This window comes from Myotis lucifugus, unplaced genomic scaffold (assembly GCF_000147115.1).
Source record: "Myotis lucifugus unplaced genomic scaffold, Myoluc2.0 scaffold_239, whole genome shotgun sequence".
Taxonomy (NCBI): Eukaryota; Metazoa; Chordata; class Mammalia; order Chiroptera; family Vespertilionidae; genus Myotis; species Myotis lucifugus.
Window position 1 is genome coordinate 425071 of NW_005871287.1, and position 17105 is coordinate 442175.

Here is a 17105-nt window from a genome sequence, read left to right on the forward strand (position 1 = left end):
GACCTAATGAATCCCACATATGTAGACAAAACAATCTCTGAGAGCTCGTCTTTCTACTTCCACTACCTAGCACCAGGCCTGGGACACAGCAGATATTTTTTAAAAACACCATAAATGTGAACTGAATTAATCCAACAAGCATTTAGCTCAGTTATTTGGGATGAGGAACAAAGTTGAATGAGACACAACCTTCACCAGAACACAAACACAGTACACACACACAGAACATTATACAGTAACACAAACTTCACCAGAAGGGAATTTCTAGAAACCTCCCACTCTAGCTACATGTCTTCAATCCTCCTTCACACACACCCTCCACACCCGCACATGTCCCCAACCCCCACCCCAGCCAAAGTCCTCTCCCTATGCAGCAAAGCATCAGAAATCAAGAACTTCATCCTTTGATTCCTTTCCAAGCCCCCCCTCCATACCACTATTTTAGACCATAGAAGGCCCCTCACCTGCAGGCATTCCTAAATCCCTCCAGAGTGCTCAGGAGAAACGTTCCCCTTCGAAGAATGGCCTTCTCCAAATCTCTACTGGAGGCACGGCCCTGAGGTGAGAAGGAGGGAAGGGAACCTGGGTCAGGTACCTACTCTGGGTCCCAGTCTGAGCGTAGAGGACTACAGACCTCCTCCTCTCACCTGAAGTCTGGCTATTACACCTAACACTTTCTAGTGTTATCTCCTCGCAATCTAGCCATCTTACAGCTCCTTTAAAAAATGGGAGAAGGGGGAACCTTAACCATCTGTTTCCCTTTGAACCACAGAACTGGCTCTTGTTCATAAAGTGGTCACAGGCTGGTGGACATTGGCCTAACTGGTTGTAATGCCCACATTAGCTGCTTCAAAACACATAAAAATCTTTACCCCATTAGGTATGAAGACCTTGATTTCCAAAATTAATCCTGAAAGACATAATCAGTATTCATATTAACAGTATCTTTTCTGATATTTTAAGTCCATGGACTATTAAAAACCAACAATTCAATACATTGCATATTAGCCAAATTATTTCTAAGATTCTAGTAAATCTAGCCTTAAATAATTTTGTGAGCATGTTTAGCATACCTGCTTGAATAATATAAAAGACAGAGAGTGTAGTAAGCTTGGGTACAGATACCCTGGGATTTACTATCCAAAATTAGGTACTTGTTAGTATTGAACTTTATAGAAAAATTATTTAACCCTTATGACTTCAGTTTCCTAATCTGTAAAAATAGCAACTATTAAGCCTCACAGCTCTGTAGTTAGGGGGGAAAAATAACATCTCAATGTAGGTATAGTGGCATACAAAGGTACTTATACTAAAAACACATTACAGCATGATCTCCAGACTGCAGTTCACTGACCAGGGACCTCCTGCTCAATGGGATCTGGGAGAAATCGGCACAGCGGTTCAGCATGGCTTCAAGCAAGGACCGCAGTTCCCTGTACTGCACAGGCGGAGCACTCTGATGGTCCTTCCTGCATCCAGAGACAAAGGCAGGCTTAGGACGAGGTAAGGGTACTCCAAGACACCCAGGTCCTAGGGCAGTGATGGCGAACCTTTTGAGCTCGGCGTGTCAGCATTTTGAAAAACCCTAACTTAACTCTGGTGCCGTGTCACACATAGAACTTTTTGATATTTGCAACCATAGTAGAACAAAGACTTATATTTTTGATATTTATTTTATATATTTAAATGCCATTTAACAAAGAAAAATCAACCAAAAAAATGAGTTCGCGTGTCACCTCCGACACGCGTGTCATAGGTTCGCCATCACTGTCCTAGGGCAATGGGGAGCAATGTGGTTGATCAGAACACAGGGCCAGGATCTGCTCTGATAAAATCCTTTGCCCCAGCACTTATTTAGATGCATGACTTTGTACACATTCCTCATTCTCTCTAACACTGTTTCCTCATCTATTAAATGAGAGTTAGTAGTACTCTCCACATAGAATTATTCTAAGATCAAGTCAGATCATGTATACCAAGCACTTAGCAGTATGCTTAATAGATACTAAGTCTTTATAAATGACAGTTATGACTATTATTGTTGTTATTAAGGATACAGTGGGTTTTCTCACTCAGAAGGACCTCCTGGTGAAAGAAGTACTGTCTAGAACTGAAGGTGCATCAAGAGATGCATCTGGTCATTGTTCTCAGGTAAGTGAGAAGCTCTTCTTAGGGAAGAAGAATCAAATTTGCTCTGTTACCTTGATGAGGAAAAACTGGATCAATAAGGAAATGTTATCAGGACCTAGATTTTTATTTCAGTATACAAAAGAACTTTCTAAGAGTCAAAACTCTATACAGATAGAGGGGACTATCTAAGAAGTGAGCTCCCTGTTCTTGGAGATTATAAGCAGAGACTGAAACTACTTTTGGAGATGCAATCATTGGGAGTGCTGGTTAAATGTGAAAAGTAACACACTGAGGTCCATTCGAACCTCATATTCTATAGACTCAAAGAAGGCAACCGTCATTGACTAGTCTCCTTGTGAGCTCCAAGAAGCCAAGGACCAGTTTCATCTTTTCACTTTACCTAAACAGAGCTAGATGCATTATAAATTGATGCTACATAAAAAATTTTAAATGAATGAATGACTACTTGGCAGGTTATAAGGTAGCAGTATTGGTTTCCTAGGGATGCTGCAATAAATTATCAATAACTGCTTGGCTTAAAACAACAGAAATTTATTCTCCCACAGTTCTGGAGGCTCTAAGTTTTGAAATCAAGGTGTTGGCTCCCTCTAACGGCTCTAGGAAGAATCCCGCCTTGCCTCAGATGCTAGTGGTTGCCAGCAATCCTGGTCATTGGTTTGCAGCTGCATCATTCCAATTTCTGCCTGTCTTCCCACGGTCGTTTTCCCTCTGTCTGTGTCTGTCACTGTATGTCCCAAGCCTCCTCTCCTTACAAGGTCACTAGTCATTGGATTTAGGAGCCCACACTATTCAACCCAGTGCAGTAACTAAGGAGAAACCTATGCTAACCTTCATCACTTGGCCTTTCTTGAACATTGAGAGTAATCTGTTGAGCCTTCTAACAGGCACTCAGTCTATAATTCAGGCTTGATTTCCTGTTTCCTTCTTCATGTCTGGAAGCTCTAAGTTTTAATCCTACACTGACTGTCAAGCCCTGGTTCCCCCATCTTTAAATTCTTTTCAGCAAGCCCTAGCCAGTTTGGCTCAGTAGATAGAGCGTTGTCCTACGGACTGAAAATTCTTTTCAGCAATTGTCACTCCTTTTTCCTTGTTCCAGTTGTGTTCCACTTCAGAGGAACCATCTCAGTAAACATTCTGGGAAATTAAAGTCAAAATTAAAATAGTCTAAAGATTAATAACCAGCCCCCTACCCATCACTCTTCACAATTCTGACCAAACCAGCTTTCTGACTTCTTCTTGTATAATCCCCTTCACACGACTGCTGGCCACACTGGCTACTATACTCTGAGTAACCCCTACACTTACCTACCAACATGTTCTAGCTAAACCTGATCCTTCCACAAATCTAAATCTACCTCATCCCTCATAGCTCAGCTCAACTACTACCTCTTGCTTGAAAGGTGCTACCAGTCCCATAACACCGTCCTGGGAGACTTCCAGCTCTGCACGGGCACCTCTGACTGACACTGCTCTTGCTCTATGCTTTGCTACCCTGTTGGCTTCCTCATCCCACCCTCACTGGGATTCATGCCCCAGATTTAGAGATTTAAATCTAGGAAAGGACAAAGGGAGAAAAGAAACAGAAGTTATTCAGTGTATTAGGCAGCATGAAGCATATTATGAATAAAAATTAAAAAATAAAATTGTAATGTAAATACTATTTTTTGTCAATTTTTAGAACCAACCTAGAGTCAAATCACAAAGACTTAGCTACGGTTAAAGAAGAGACCATAACCTGACTGGTGTGGCTCAGTGGTTGAGCGTCGACCCATGAACCAGGAAGTCACAGTTCGATTCCCAGTCAAGGCACATGCCCAGGTTGTGGGGTCAGTCCCCAGTAGGGGGCATGCAGGAGGCAACCAATCGATGATTCTCTCTCATCATAGATGTTTCTATCCCTCTCTCTCTCTCTCTTACTTTCTCTAAAATCAATAAAAACACAAAAAAAGAAACATTATAAAACATTATAAAAATATTGTTTACATGTAGGTTATTAATCACCAGAACTAAAACCAAAATGAGTTAAAATTAGTTTCCTTTAGGAAACAAGGACAGTGGACTGTACCATTTCATTATAAACTTCATATATTTTTTATTTTTTGAATATATTACTTTGTTAGATTTTTAAAAGTGAAAACGTGGAAACAAAATAAAAGTTACTATATAAATAAATATGATTTTCCTCCATCATTTTTTCTAAGACATCAAGCATCTTGCTAAGGAATAATTTCCCATCTTGACCCTAGCATCTTTTACTCTTACCATCCATTTTAACATCCTTTATTCATATACTGACTACCTATTAGGAGAAAGGCATAGAACAGTGAAAAAAATGACATTGTCTCTGATCTCTTAAAGATTATAAAGATACTAGAGGCCCGGTGCACAGATTCCTGCACATTGAAAGGAAATTAATTAGAAGGTGGCCGGCAGGGTGGGACTGGGTAAGACGGGCCAGACACGCCCTGGAGCCAACCTCCTGCAGTCCCTCTCCTGGGGCAGCGTCTGTGGAGGTCTGCAGAGTGAGCAGGGTCCTTCTGGCAGGTGGGTCCCTCAGCCTAACCTGCGGGGACCGGGCTGAAACCAGCAGTCTGACATTCCCCAAGGGGTCCCGGAGTAGTATGAGAGGGCACTCTACAAAGTTGCTGTTGCTCGGCAGCTCCTGCGTTGAGCGTCTGCCCTCTGGTGGTCAGTGAGTGTCATAGCTGCCGGCTGGTTGGCCGATCACTTAGGCTTTTATATATATAGATATAGATTTATGTTGAGGTGAGACAAAAAGCAAGTGAATATATAAGAACTACCAAGTGTTTAGTAGGTGCTATAATAGCATAACCAGGCAGTTAGGGAAGGATGTTCTGAATGAGACTTGAATGATGGAAAGAAGCCACTCATACAAAGATTTAAGGAAAGAGTATTTTAGGCAGAAGGAATAATTAGGAGAAAGGGAATGTGGGGGGAAATTCTAGACTAAAACAAAAGGCTGGTATTTAAAAAATTATATCCATGAAATAAATACAAAATAAAAATGCTATTAAAAATATGCAGAGAATTAGAAAGAACTCTTCCAAATTAAAAATATGAAAGCAGAGGAGTTACTCAGTTTTTCCAGGTCTCTCCCATGTATACAGGAGGATAGGGATGTTACTAAATTTGGTTTTTCTCCTGTTAATCTGTCTCATGTCTATTTAATTAGACCAGCCAGAGACACCTTAAAGGTAGAGTAAAATTTTTTCTTTCTGAACAGTTCTGGCGCATAAGCCAAAAGAACTCACTGGATGGGACATTGCTAGCTACTGGGAACTGCAGCAGCTGAGAATTCTGTGATGTCTGAAAAAACGTTGCCAAGAAGAAGAAAAGGTTGCTATTATTCTTATCAGTGGACTTTGATGGAAAGAGATAGGCCTTTCTGGAGTTAATTGTTACTATGTAAAAGGTTTGGAGAACATTGATTACTGAAGCATTTTCCTGATTGATGAAAAATAACGCAGTTATGTGCATCTACCCCTGCTAGAAAGTTATTCAGTGTATTAGGCAGCACGAAGCATATTATGTATAAAAATTAAAAAGTAAAATTAAAAAATATGAAAGCAGAAATAAAACACTCAATAGAAGGGTTGAAAGATAAAATCAAGAAAATCTCTCAGAAAGTAGTATATAATGACAAAAAGATGAAGAATTTTCATAAAACAAAGAAAATTAGATGACCAATCCAGGATGTCCAACATCTGAATGGCAGTTCCAAGAAGAGAGAACAACAGAGTATCAGAAAGAAAAAAATTCAGCTCTATTTGGTTTGGCTCAGTGGATAGAGAGTCAGCCTGCGGACTGAAGGGTCCCGGGTTCAATTCTGATCAAGGGCACATACCCAGGTTCCAGGCTCAATCCCCAGTAGGAGGCGTGCAGGAAGCAGCCTATCAATGATTCTCTCTCATCATTGCTGTTTCTATCTCTCTCTCCCTCTCTCTTCCTCTCTGAAATCAATAAAAATAAATTTTTAAAAAAGAAAGAAAGAGGTCTGGCAAAAAAAATAAAAAAAGGAAAGAAAGAAGAGAAGAGAAGAAAGAAGAGAAGAGAAGAGAAGAGAAGAGAAGAGAAGAGAAGAGAAGAGAAGAAAAAAGAAAACAAAAGAATTCAAGAAAATTTCCCTGACAAGTAGCCCCTGGAAGCTGCCCTGGCCTTGACCTGGCCCTCGGGTACATGCAGAGGTGGAAAGGTCAGCCTGCCTGGTCTCTCACCTCAGAAAGGCAGAAATGGCCTTCACCGCCTCCATGGCCACCTCCAGCACAGGGCTGCTCACTGCCTGTTGGAGGGCACGGCCAGCATCTCTGCACATGGCTGAGCTTGTGAACAGCTTGATCTCCTCTGGCTGTCTAAGAAGTGGTAAATGAGGAACAAGTGAGTGAACTATCACCGACCCCACCAGAATAAATATTCACTTCTTTCCTTCTCCACTGCTTTGCTCACCGAGTCAGGATCTCAGCAAACAGCAGCATGCCCTGCTTGTGCAGCTCTGTGTTGTTCATCCTCAGGCTTCCCTGCAGGCTCCTCACCACCGACTCAATCCCTACCTCGAAATGACATGGCAGAGGCAGGGATCAGTGCATGGTAGTTCCCAAAGCACAGGCCCTGGCACTCAAAATATTTAGTGAATACCTACTGACTGAGCTGCACCTTCCCCACTAGACACTCTTATTGCTCCTCAAAGAATCACACTGGATCTCCACTCCTCCAGGAAGCCTTCTCTGATCCACTCAGGCAGAGCTGTGGGTCTTTCCTGAGTCCCACACTTGCTGTACTTTCCTCTAGCTCAGCCCTAGTCAGCTTGTTTATATTTCTCTCCCTTTCCAGCGGACAGGGACCACGTTATATGTATCTCTAAATATCCAAGTCCAAGCCTGGTGCCTGGCTTAGAATAGGAACACAGAGCCTGGCCAGCGTGGCTCAGTTGTTGACGTTGACCTATGAACCAGAAGGTCATGGTTCAATTCCCGGTCAGGGCATATGCCCGGATTGCAGGCTCCATCCCCAGTGGGGGCCCTGTCCTGCAGGAGGCAGCCAATCAATGATACTCTCTCATCATTGATGTTTCTCTCTTACCCTCTCCCTTCCTCTCTGAAATCAATAAAAATATATTTTTTAAAAAGGATGAATCAGCAAAACTTAGGGACTAACTAGATGGGCAGATATCTGGAGTACAGGAAAGGACTGAAGAACTGTTGGGATAGTACTGCTTGACTATGGATCTGGTAATGAGTCTGGGCTGATGGAAATGATCAGAACCAGCATGCCCCGCCAAAATGCAGGTTACTCCCTTATCACTGCTGTGGCTACCCAACTTCAAAGTGCTGTCCTCCCAACCCAGAGCTAGTATAGGGCCCCACACCAACCGTACACCGTGTGGCACTTGGAAAAGAAGAGTGGCTCCTCTGCCAGAAGTATCAAGCAGTTGTAGCTGGACCAGATAAGCACTTCACTGGAAGCAGAAAGATGCTCAAAGAGGAACTCTGGTGACAAGAGGGAAAGAAAACAATAAATGACAGCTATGTAATCATGATCCCTTCACTAATGCTGGGGCCTTAGATTTCTTCAGCATCTCACACCTGTTACTTTATCTGTTCACACACCCTCTCCATGAAACATGATCATTAATTCAGATAAATCTGAAAAATGTCCTCAGGGTTATGGTCTAACCTCATTTTTTTAATAGATGGAGAAACTGAGACAGATAGAGGTATTATTAGTGGTAGAGATGGGACTAGAAATCAGATCCCCTGATTCTCAGATGGGCAAGCAGCATGATGCAGAGAAAAGTTTTTAAAACTAGAAAGGCTTGATTTTACATCCCTTTTCTGCCAATGAATAGTCTTGTTAATTTAAAGCAGTTATTTCCCTTCTTTGATCCTCAGTTTCCTTACCCATAAAAAGAAAATATGAGGGCCTAAATGTGGCAACATTTACAAGCATCTTAGGGAATATTTCCTGGCTCATTACAAGCCCTTGAGAAACATTAATTCTCTTTGTCTCCCTGGTGCATAAGTCTTGTCACCACCCCACACTGGGTGTTTTTTCCTAGATGGTCAAACAAATGATGAAGATCAGTAACAAACTGCTCAGGGTCATATAAGAAATCTGGAGCAAGAGAATTGAGACATCATGAGACCTACTTCCTAGAGTCTGTCCTGTAAAACTGAACCTGCCCCCAACCCATCCCTCCAGGATGCATTATCACAGAACCCCAACAAGACTGCTGCTGCTGCTGCTGCTGACTCAAGGGTCACCAAGTCAGAACTCTAGGGTCCTTGGAGGAAAGGTCAGAAGGGGCCCTCTACCTGGGATGTCAGCATGAATGAAGGCCGGGGCATGCTTCGCTGGAGAGTGGACCAGCACCGCAGTTATACAGTGGGCACTGGCCACCTGTAGAATCTCATCTCTGGAAAGGAGGAGCTGGAGAAACAGGAAGCAGAAAGTGCTGGTTACACACCTGACAGGACCAGAAGCACACAGCCTGAGTGCCTCAGGGCAGGAACCTAAATGTGTCTGAATCCCTCCTGCACTACCAGTCACCAGGCATGAGGATGGTGCTCAGGGAGGGCAGTTACAGGTTATGGAAAGGAGTCTCTATGCACAGCAGCAGTTGAGAAATAGAACAAAACAGTGGCACTGAAAGAACATAAAAACCATCACCTAGAAGTGATGTGTCTCACCACCAGGATGGCAACAGCAAAATAAACACAAAAAATAGGTTTTTGGGGTTTTATTTTTGGGGGGGTGTTTCAGAGGCACAGGACTTGATCTTTAGATTTCACAGGCCTTGTAGGGACCATTCTAGAGACATCCCAGGGGAACAAGGAGGAGCAGTCTTCTCTAGCTTTTTAACCCCTAACTCACCTATCCCCAACTGTCCTTTCCCACTTCTGACCAGAGTTCCTCCTCTTTCCTGCAGGAGTCCCAGAATCTGGTCAATCAATGATACTCCTGCCAGCAGATGAGGATTATAGCTCTGCCAAGCCCTGTGCTGAGCCCTTCAGACAGACAGTCAAACTCAGGTCCCACCCTAAAGAAGACCCCGGTTGATCAACCACAATATGGTGAGTAAGCGCTGTGACTTAGGGGCACCTTCTACCTAAAACAACTAGGGTGACAGGGGAGCCCTCTAGGCCTTGAAAGCTGAATCAGAGATCAACATACAACGGAAGGGGAAAGGCTTTAAAGGCAAAGGGGAAGAGCATCTGCACAGCTAGCCAGAATGTCCTGGTGTAGACAGGACCAGGGAGAAGTTGTATATGGCTGGAGCACTGGGTTGTGGAGTAGAAGACACAGGTGAGTAAGGCTGAAAGGTAAACAGGGTCCAGAGAAAGAGGCTCTAGGCACCACGCTGAGAAGCCTGAGCGTTATCCCTAGAACAGCGGAGGTAGCTCTGTTTCTGTTGTGGCATCTATTCTTCATCCCCAGGCCGCCCGGATGTGAAGGGGAAGATGCAACATAAGGATTCACAACTCAAAAAAAATGTACTTTGAGTCTTTGAAAAGCATGTTGTTTGGCTAATAAGGAAACGCTTTGTAAATCCTAGACGGAAGGAGTGGTGGATGAGGACAAGGCTCAGGGGACATCTGGGTTCCCTCGTTACTGAATCTGGAGACAGGGAATCACAAGACAAGGACCTTTTTGAGCACCAAAGGCAGTGTGGTCTCTCCTGGTGGCCCCTCAACACCGTCCGCACTTTCCGCCAGGGCTGACTTGTTCATGATCATGGACACAAAGAGATCATACTTCAGCAGCTGCCTCAGCAGACCTGGAAAACAAAGGGGTGGAAGTCAGGCAAGAGGAGCAGAGCCACCAGAGGACACCTAAGGGAGCTCCTCAGACAGCCCCTAGGAATGACTTTATGTCTCCGAAGATATTCCCAAGTATTTTATTTTGTATAATGCTATTGTAAAGGGCATTGTCGTTTTAATTTCTTTTTCAGATAATTTGTTGTTAGTATGTGGAAGCACAGCTAATTTTGTATCCTGCAACTTCAATGAATTCATTTACTAGTTTAACCGTTTTTAGGGTTTTCTATCTATATATATAAAAAGCCAGTGTCTGTGACGATCGTGACCAGTCACAATGAGGGTAGGGGGGCAGGGCGGCGAACACAGAGAGCAGTGGCAGGCAGGTGGGCAGGGCTGTGAGCAGCAGCGGGCAACTGCACGCGATTTCGCACCCTGAGCCTCTAGTATATAAGAATTATAGTACTATTTTAAACAGAATCCTACCTTTTTCTGTGCAACCTCCATAATAGCACTTATGACACTAGACTCTAACTGTCCACATCTGGACTATGAGCTCCCTCAGAACAGAGCATGGGTTTGATTAATTCTATGATTCAGAGCCCAGCACAGAGCCTGGCTCAGAATGCAAGCTCACTGTGTGTCCCTGGATTGTTCATAAGAGAGTTCTTGGCTCAAACTGGGAAAAGAAACTGTTGTCACCCAGACTATGCTTTTCCCTGTAACTCCTGCCTAAGGAGCCTCAAATAACATGCAAAGAAACCTGGACATCACCCTGGAGGCTAGAGGAAGCTATAGATGATTTTCCAAATAGGAAAATCTGACAGGAGGCAAGCTGTGTGGGGTGAAGATGAACTTGGCAGCAAGTACAGGGTGCACCAGGATAGGCAGTGAAGATTGGAGGCAGAAAAACGGCTGTCCACTTTGTTTCCTCTTCTCCTTCCAAAGGTAATATTCTTAAGATGCCACACCAACTCTACGCATCTTTCACAGTCTGTGCATCTTATCTCGCAAACCCATGGCTTTGCAAAGCAGCAAACTTCCCCACCACTAGAGAGCCTATACCTCAAGTCCTCAAGCAAAACCTCAAACACTTTCTCTCTGTTCTCTGCAGCCTTTATGTTTTACCCAAGCAATTGATCTGTAGCTCCTTTGTCTGGGCACCATCCAGCGTGGAAAGGAAGAGAGGGCACAGCTTCTCCCGGAAATGGCCCGAAAGCACCTCAGCTGCCGTTGGTGAGGAGTACAGCTTCCCATAGAGGTAGCAGACAGAAGCTTGCACCCCCTCGCTGGGGTATACTAAACCTCTTACCAGATGCTCCATCAGGTCACCTGTCCAGAAAATAACCAAGGGGCCAGGGGAACCGCACAATGTTAACTGCTACATAAAACTATAAATATTGCTCTCAGTGGGGTAGTGATGACAATCCCCAGTAGTCTACCACCATAAATTATTTCTGGGCACTTAATCAAAGGGGAAACTAAAGTTTGGAAAAGTGAAGTGATTTACTCTTGGGTAAGTCCTCTGTGCGATACTTATTGCATTTTACTGATAGAAAACAGTGCTTCTAGATTTCAGAATTAATTCCTCCTTCCACCCAAAAGGAAGATTCATACTAGGTACTTAATTAGTTGTTTTAAAATAGTGAATATAAAGAGCCCAAGACCAGAGTTGAGAAGCACTTTTTCAAATTGGCCAACATAGAGTGCATTTTGCAGCTGGAAACCAAAGCCTAGAAAAGGAAGTAATGAAGTTGTAGACAATGAATGGACCATCCAGATGGAAGTGATCAAAGCAGGTGAAAGGGGGAGCAGAAGCTCTTCCTCAGAGGTCACTCACGATGCTCCATTACAAGCTTGTCGGCCAAAGCAGGGATGGCATCCACCAACTTGCCGAGAAGGGTCAGGGTGGCCAGGCTGCCTCGCATGGAGGGCATGTTACAGAGCTACAGGAAGTGAACATATTCCACTCCATAAATTAGGGTCAGGACAAAGCTCCCACAAATTTACCTTGCCCTATCCACACCAAAGCCCATATTGTGTGTGTCTCTCCCCACTATCAGTAATCAGCCTCTTTAGCTAAGTGTCTGTCTCCCCACTGGGCTGGGAAGTTCCGGGGGAAAGATTCCTCTCAGTTGGCAACGTCATAAAGGCAGAATTCTGGCTCAGTGCAAAAAAAAGTATTGCTATTATCATTGCTACAGCTACTGTAATGGAACACTCCATATGCTTGGTACTTTACAGGGAGAGTCAATAGTATATATTTCACCTTTTCTAATGACTAACTGTAGCACCTTATGTAAGACCCTTAACTCCACTTGTGGGAAATGATAATATTAACTTCATAGGGTTGTTGGGAAGACTGAATGAGATACTGCATGTAAAGCACCTAAAACAATGACTAGCATACAGAAAGTGTTCATAGGGTTAAATGGCATCATCATCATAAGTACTAATATATATACTTATAAATCCAATCTAACATATTAATCACATACAGAGTAATTATAGTGACATGATAATTTAATATCATTTATAATTACATGTTGCTCTTGATGGTGTTAAGATAAACGTGTCTTCCTTTGCAAAAAAAAAAAAGTGATTCTGATCATTCCAAAATCTTAAACACAATGCAAAAGCTGCTTGTTTAAGTGGTATCTTTGACTATACTGGAGAAAGCAGGTTAAACATACCCACTCAGTGCTTACCTTAGATGCTGATAAAAACAAATGCCTTCAGAACAAAATACTGTATACAATTCAGACCAAATAAAAATACTAAGTCAAGATAATCAACTTATTTCCTTGATAAATTCATCAAGGAAATCTGTATTATATTTAGGAGGACATAAAGAATGGCCATGGATGATTACGCTAGAAAGATGGGACTTCACCACAAGGAGGTAGCATTTGGGTGATTGAAAGGGGAAGGTAGGAAGTTGCAAAGAGTACTGAAGCAGGATCAAAAGACCCAGGGCCTAGCTCTGGCTCTGCCACTGACTCAGTGACCTCAGAGGCAAGTCCCTTTTCCTCTCTGGATTTTCATCTCCCATCTATTCAAAGAAGGGTTGGCTCAGATACCCTCTGCTATCGGAGGGGTACTCAGAGCCATTGACTGACCTCTTTGTGGCACTCATCCAGCAGGCAAGGAATGGTCTGTTCTAATTTCAGCTGAGTTGTAAGCTGGATAAGGACTGAGCAGACACAATAGCATTATTAATCAGAAAACAACCCAGAGTTCACCTTCTATAGCCCTTCTACTCAAATTCATTTGCTTGTGCTAACTGGTATTAGTCTTTTCTGTCTCCCTCATTAAACCATGTGTGCACATCCAAACCAAAGAATTTCTGTCTTCACTGTTTACATCAGTAGTTCACAATTAGGCTGCACATTAGAATCACCTAGGAAGCTTAAAAAATACCAATGCCCAAGACCAATTTAAATCAGAATCTCTAGAGAAAGAACCTAAGCATGTAGATATTTTTAAAGCTCCCCAGGTCAGTCTATTGTGAAGCCGAGGTTGAAAACTGCTATTTATATTAGCTCTACTTTTTTCCTTCCTCAGAATGTGCTCCTTCATATACTAGAAAATAGAATTATGATTGAGTTCCTTTGCCAGCAATTGCCAACAATATCACATCTCAACCCCAAACCCACCCTTCTATACAATCATGTGTGACGCTTCCGCTGGTGTTTGGAGAGGGGCAGAGAAGAGGCTGGCTCTACAAAGTGTGGGAAATAATAGAGTACTTGGCACAGAGTAGGTGCCCAAGAAAGAAATGCAGACGTAATGACTAACAACTAATTGAGCTTTCTTTATCTCTATCTAAAATGGAACATTTCATCAAGATCTCAAATAACCACAGCTTCAATTCAGGCTGATAGCCCCAGCTTCAAATGCTAAGTACACACGGTTTCACCTTACCTTCAATACAGAGGTCTGCCATACTCCCATCTTCCACACTGCATAACAGTCCTTGGAGGAGAAGGAGGTAAGAGGGGGGGAGTTAATAGTTAAAAAAAATAATAAAACCACTGTGAAGTCTAAGACTAATAGCAACTTTGAGCAATGTCCCAGCTATCCTTAGTACCAAACACCTAGACCAGTGGTCGGCAAACTGCGGCTCTCGAGCCACATGCGGCTCTTTGGCCCCTTGAGTGTGGCTCTTCCACAAAATCCCACGTGCGGGCGCGCACGTACAGTGCGATTGAAACTTTGTGGCCCATGCGCAGAAGTCGGTATTTTGTGGAAGAGCCACACTCAAGGGGCGAAAGAGCCGCATGTGGCTCGCGAGCCGCAGTTTGCCGCCCACTAACCTAGACTTTCAATGACCCACTCTGGCTTTAAAAGGGTTAAAAGTCCGTGTGGCTCAGTGTGGAGTCTATAAGAGACCTGGGGTAAAACTCCAGTTCTGCCAGTTGTTAGCTGTGACCTCGCTGAGCCTTAGGGATCATCGCTGCTCCCTTAAAGTGCTGCCTTAGCAGTTAAGAGCCGGAAAAGCCTCTGGCAGAGAAAAGTGCTCAATACGCGGTAGCTCCCCTCCTCCCTAAAAGGGCTTATTCCAAAGAGTATTATAACTGTATTAGAAGAAGGGACATCTTATTACATCTCATTTTACACGTGAAGAAACTGAAGCACAAGAAAGGGGAAGTAACTCAATTAGGGTCACAGCCAGGTCAGCAGACTCCAATCTGGGCCTTCTGATCCTGTTCAAAACCCATAAAAGACTAGACTTTTTGAAAGATCACACATTTCCCACATTCATCTTCACATTTTCACTAACTTCTTAGCTGTAATTACCATATAATGCATCACGTATCTTAGAAAGGTGACCAAGTTCTTCATCATCCTGACCAAACAATTTGCTAATAAGTTAGTGTTACTTTGAAAAAAGTCTAAATTATCTTTCCAAGACCATCTCTCCAAGACCCCAAAAACAAACATACATGCAATATTCATGCCAAGTTTCCCTTTTAATCTCACCAAAAAGCATTCTTATGAAGTGGACACAGACTCTCTGATCCTGAGCCAGCAGCGGCATGACCAGGGAGGTGTGCCTCAGGAGGACATCTCGGAAACAGGACAGCACATGCTTCTTGCGCACCAACTTGGGGTACATGAAGAAAAATATTCAGTAGCAAACAAGCCTCAGCCATTCTGAACCCCAAAAACTGAAATTATATATACAATACATAAATATACAACATAATTACAAGATGATACTGGAGAGGTCATCTAATTTATGGTCAGCTCAAATTCCCTGAAGGGAGTGTGGAAAGGATATCATTTACACACAGGAATCCATGTGTTCATACAGAGGATTGTACATGAGCTAAGGTTCCTCATACCCTGCGTTTACACAGCACTTTACTGTTCACAAATCACTCCTTTACCTACTTGCTCATTTAAGCCTAACAAATTAGTTAACAAAGCAAGCAGAAGCAGGTATCATTATAGCCATTTGGGGGGTAACTGAGGCTCAGAGACTTTCCCAAGGCCTCAAATCTAAATCTCCAACCAGATCTTGTCAAAGGCCAGGGCTCTTTCCACTTCAACAGCCCAGCAGAGTGATACGGTGGGGGTGGGTCTGGGGGTGTGTGTGTGGGGGGGATCCTTCATGAACTTTTCAGAGGTAGGTAGAAAAAACACATCCTTCCATTCAACACAGACATAAATCTTCATACTCAATTCACCTAGTAGTTGTGCAAAGTGCTGAAGATTGTAGCAAAAGTTGGGTCAAAAAGGGGATAGAATAGAAACATGGGTACAACTGACTACATCACCCTTTCAACTGGTGAAAGGTGAAGCTAAGAAAAGTGTGTTCATTAAAGGTGAAGTTGGCCCTGGCTGGTTTGGCTCAGTGGATGGAGTGTCAGCCTGCAGACTGAAAGGTCCTGGGTTTGATTCCAGCCAAGGGCACGTGCCCAGGTTGCATGCAGGAGGCAGCCAATCAATGATTCCCTCTCATTATTGATGTTTCTATCTATCTCTCCCTCTCCCTTCCTCTCTGAAATCAATAAAAATGTATATTTTTTTAAAAGGTGAGGTTGTATCTCTTATTGCCTCTAACCTATGCTATTGCAAATCTGTTTTCCTTCACCAATAACTCCTACATAATCCATTAAGCTAGCGCTCTAAATGAGTCCCTCCAAAAAATCTCAATGACTCTCCACCTCTCAATCTGATTTAGTCCAAGCGCCTTAGCTTGGATTCAAACTCTTCAAGGAACTGAGCTTAACCTGGTTATGCAACCTCAACTTCCCTTCAAACATTCTACTTCCCCAAACTCATCCTTGTTAATTAATATCCACCTCCCGGGATAAGATCCCCCATCTCTTCCGGTCCAAATCTTACCCATCTTCTCAAGCCTAATTCAAATGCTTCCTCCTCTAAAAAAACACCTTTCCTAATTCCCCTCCTTATCCCACACAGCACTTGACCAGCTATATCCATCTCTGACATTCCCAATAATGTGCTCTCTTATTTTCTCCCCCTACCGCACTGTCTTATTCATCTCTGTGTCTCTGACTCACTCACTGCCCAAGAATGACAACCTCAGAACTTCTGGCCTCAGCGATATCTCAGATGTTATCAGCGAGCTCAGCCGTTCTCACTGTAGTCTGGGGACCCTGAGAACACCCAAAACCCTTCCAGGGGATCCATGAGATCAAAATTATTTCATATCACACTAAGGTGCTATTTGCCTTTTTCACTCTTATTCTCTCACAAGTGTATGGTGAAGCTTTCCAAATATCACACAACATGTGATAACAGATTAAATGCATACATGAAAATCCAGCTGTCTCCAAATAAGCCGGCCATTAAAGACACCTCCAAAAATGTAAAATAAAGCCAGTACTCTTCACTATCTTTTTCGTTTTGGAAAATGTAGTTACTTTTCACTTTTTTAATTATAATGCTTATACATTATACACTTAAAATAGCAAAATGGTAAATTTTAGGTTATGTATTTTTGCCAGAATAAAAAGAATCATCTTAATAGGAAATAGATTTACTATTGTTTTAAGTAAATTATTTTAAATTTTTGTTTTGCTTTCTAGTAAATATCAGTGGCGCCCTCTAGCGTGGCTCAGTGGTTGAGCGTCAACCTATGAACCAGGAGGTCGCGGTTCCACCCGGGTCAGGGCACAGGCCTGGGTTTCGGGCTCCATCCCCAGTAGG

General features: G+C 43.0%; 1 protein-coding gene across 1 annotated transcript in view; it reads right to left on the reverse strand.

Annotated features, from left to right (window-relative positions):
• MEI1 (meiotic double-stranded break formation protein 1) overlaps positions 1-17105 on the reverse strand; it is a 51637-nt gene that overhangs the window by 33721 nt on the left and 811 nt on the right. The window contains exons 2-13 of the mRNA XM_023762255.1: positions 14907-15030; positions 13848-13898; positions 13043-13116; positions 11764-11869; positions 11052-11255; positions 9813-9943; positions 8481-8595; positions 7539-7655; positions 6616-6715; positions 6387-6521; positions 1355-1469; positions 465-556 (exon numbers count right to left, since the gene is read on the reverse strand). Coding sequence (XP_023618023.1) covers positions 465-556; positions 1355-1469; positions 6387-6521; positions 6616-6715; positions 7539-7655; positions 8481-8595; positions 9813-9943; positions 11052-11255; positions 11764-11869; positions 13043-13116; positions 13848-13898; positions 14907-15030 — 1364 coding nt within the window. The remainder of the gene's footprint in view (positions 1-464; positions 557-1354; positions 1470-6386; positions 6522-6615; positions 6716-7538; positions 7656-8480; positions 8596-9812; positions 9944-11051; positions 11256-11763; positions 11870-13042; positions 13117-13847; positions 13899-14906; positions 15031-17105) is intronic.